This window comes from Octopus bimaculoides, chromosome 2, assembly GCF_001194135.2.
Source record: "Octopus bimaculoides isolate UCB-OBI-ISO-001 chromosome 2, ASM119413v2, whole genome shotgun sequence".
Classification (NCBI taxonomy): Eukaryota; Metazoa; Mollusca; class Cephalopoda; order Octopoda; family Octopodidae; genus Octopus; species Octopus bimaculoides.
Genome location: NC_068982.1, coordinates 105,649,682 through 105,651,763, shown reverse-complemented (window position 1 = coordinate 105,651,763; position 2,082 = coordinate 105,649,682). Strand labels below are relative to the sequence as shown.

The 2,082-nt window shown below is 33.4% G+C and overlaps 1 protein-coding gene across 1 annotated transcript; it reads right to left on the bottom strand.

The window, feature by feature from the left end:
• Positions 1-526: 526 nt before the first annotated feature.
• On the bottom strand, positions 527-1,609 carry LOC106870381 (RNA-binding protein PNO1). The gene has a single exon (XM_014916421.2). It carries the CDS (start codon positions 1,468-1,470, stop codon positions 742-744), a length of 729 nt encoding a protein of 242 aa, XP_014771907.1. The 5' UTR covers positions 1,471-1,609; the 3' UTR covers positions 527-741.
• Positions 1,610-2,082: the final 473 nt, after the last annotated feature.

The following is a 2,082-nucleotide window of genomic DNA, read 5'->3' as shown; positions in this document are numbered from 1 at the left end:
CTGCAGAGTCATTACATAATTCACAATACACCGGTTGAAAAAGACTGACACCGTTACGACACCGGGGAGGCTTTCTGCGGTGGGTCAAACTGCTGGAAATAACAGCTAAATCTCCATAAATGTTAATGTAAACCTGTATGCAGTCTTAACAAAAATGGGAAAATTTCGACTAGATTAGCTCTGCATATCAACAATTGGGATTCATTCCAACAGGACATTTAGGTTGCTTAGAAGTATTAGAAAACTAAGAGATGATGATGAAGCAAAAACTTCGAAATGTTAAAACCTAGTAAACGCAATTATTGTTTTCGTTTCAGTATTTCATGTACATCGCTTTCTTTTTCTTTCTTTCTACCTTTTTTGTCTTTTTCAAACAATCCCTATTTTTTGTTAGAAATTAGGCCGCAATTCTCACAATTTATATTTTAGTAACGTAACCTTACTTTCATTTATGTGGACACATATGTGGATACAAGTATCTTATTTGAACCGATTAAATTTTTGAATATTGAACAAAAGATTAAAATGACTTTGCAAAATTTAATGAAGCACTTTTAAATAAATAACTTGACAAAAATAATTTTAATTTTTACTGTTCTTTCATTTGTACACATCTGAATTGAATGTTCCAATCATTTATTGATAATTCATACAAGAATTTATCAATAAATTCCGGTAAAGTCTTGGGCATGGGATCTAAAATGATTCCATTTAAATCGTACTTGACTGTTTCAGTCCCCATCAGAAACTTTCAGATGTTCGTGAAGCTATAGTGCGTAACTTACCGTATATTTTTGAAGGTGGACTACCCAAAATCAAATTACAAATAGCTCTTCGTGCAGTTTTGATATTCTGAAAAGAACCTAACAAATGAATTTTTGTATCAGCTAAAACAATCCTTGTTTTGGTAACATTCTCGATGGTAAATTTAGTTTTGCCGTTCCGGCCAGCCAGTCGACCAACAGCACGTCCTAAATGATCTCCTTTTAAAGGTTTCACGTCAGTAACATCGAACGATTCCAAATAAAGTTCTTCCAGACGAAGTAAAGCTAAAGAATCATCAATGTCAAAACCGAGAGTAAACGCACGTACGAAATCCGCTCCTCTCTGTAGTGCTCCTATTTCTGTGGTGCTTTTACAAGTACGCAGTTCTACATTTCTCGTCTTTACATTGAATCGTATTTGTAATTTCAGCTGTTCAACTACAGGAGTGTAAATTTTCAACCAATTTTCCTTAAGAGGTGTATATCTATGTGGTGGAACTGGGATTTTACGCCTTTCTGATTTACCAGTTGCCGAAGCTGCTGATATTGGAGGATACTGTGGTTTCTTTGGCGGTGATATATCTACTGATTCATCGTTAGTGGTGCAATCTTTCATTTCAACATCGCTGTCTAGAGGTTTTTTCCGTTTTCTTGAGTTCACATCAACAGAGTCAACCTCAACATTAGCTTCCACGGGTTTTTCCATGTTTTTAAATCAATTCAAATTGACAAATATATATATATATCCACGTGTCTGTAAAAAAATAAGTGATATTAAATGAATCTGTAATAACACCACGTGCACATCATCAAAGTATTCTCATGAACTTCCGGAATACAAGCATTTCCTAAGGGAGATAACTCAACTGACTAAATGTATTAGCCTACTGCAAGAAGAGTTAGTTTCTCATCTCCCCATACGAATTCATATAAAAATAGAACATCTAATTTTACTTCACAAATTTAAGTTTTAGACTGTAAGAGTTCATGAAATAGTTACTTTAAAATGCTACAACTTTACATAGTTGTTAAGAATTTCGTGGAGGAATTCAATGATTAGGTAGAAAATATGTTTTTTTTTTTCAACTGTCCTCTGGATTTCGTTTTAATTTAGTGTTTTAGATTCTCTGAAGCAAAAATTTATTACAGAGTTGTACTTGCTTGTTAAGTACCTTGAAATGAGATTGTGTTGGTGCTTCATATATATTTAAAAGACAGACATATTTTCATATTCATATTTGTGATAATAACAGTGGGGTACCACCTTGAAGGTACACACACATCGATATATATACATAAAGATAGATTAACAGACAGA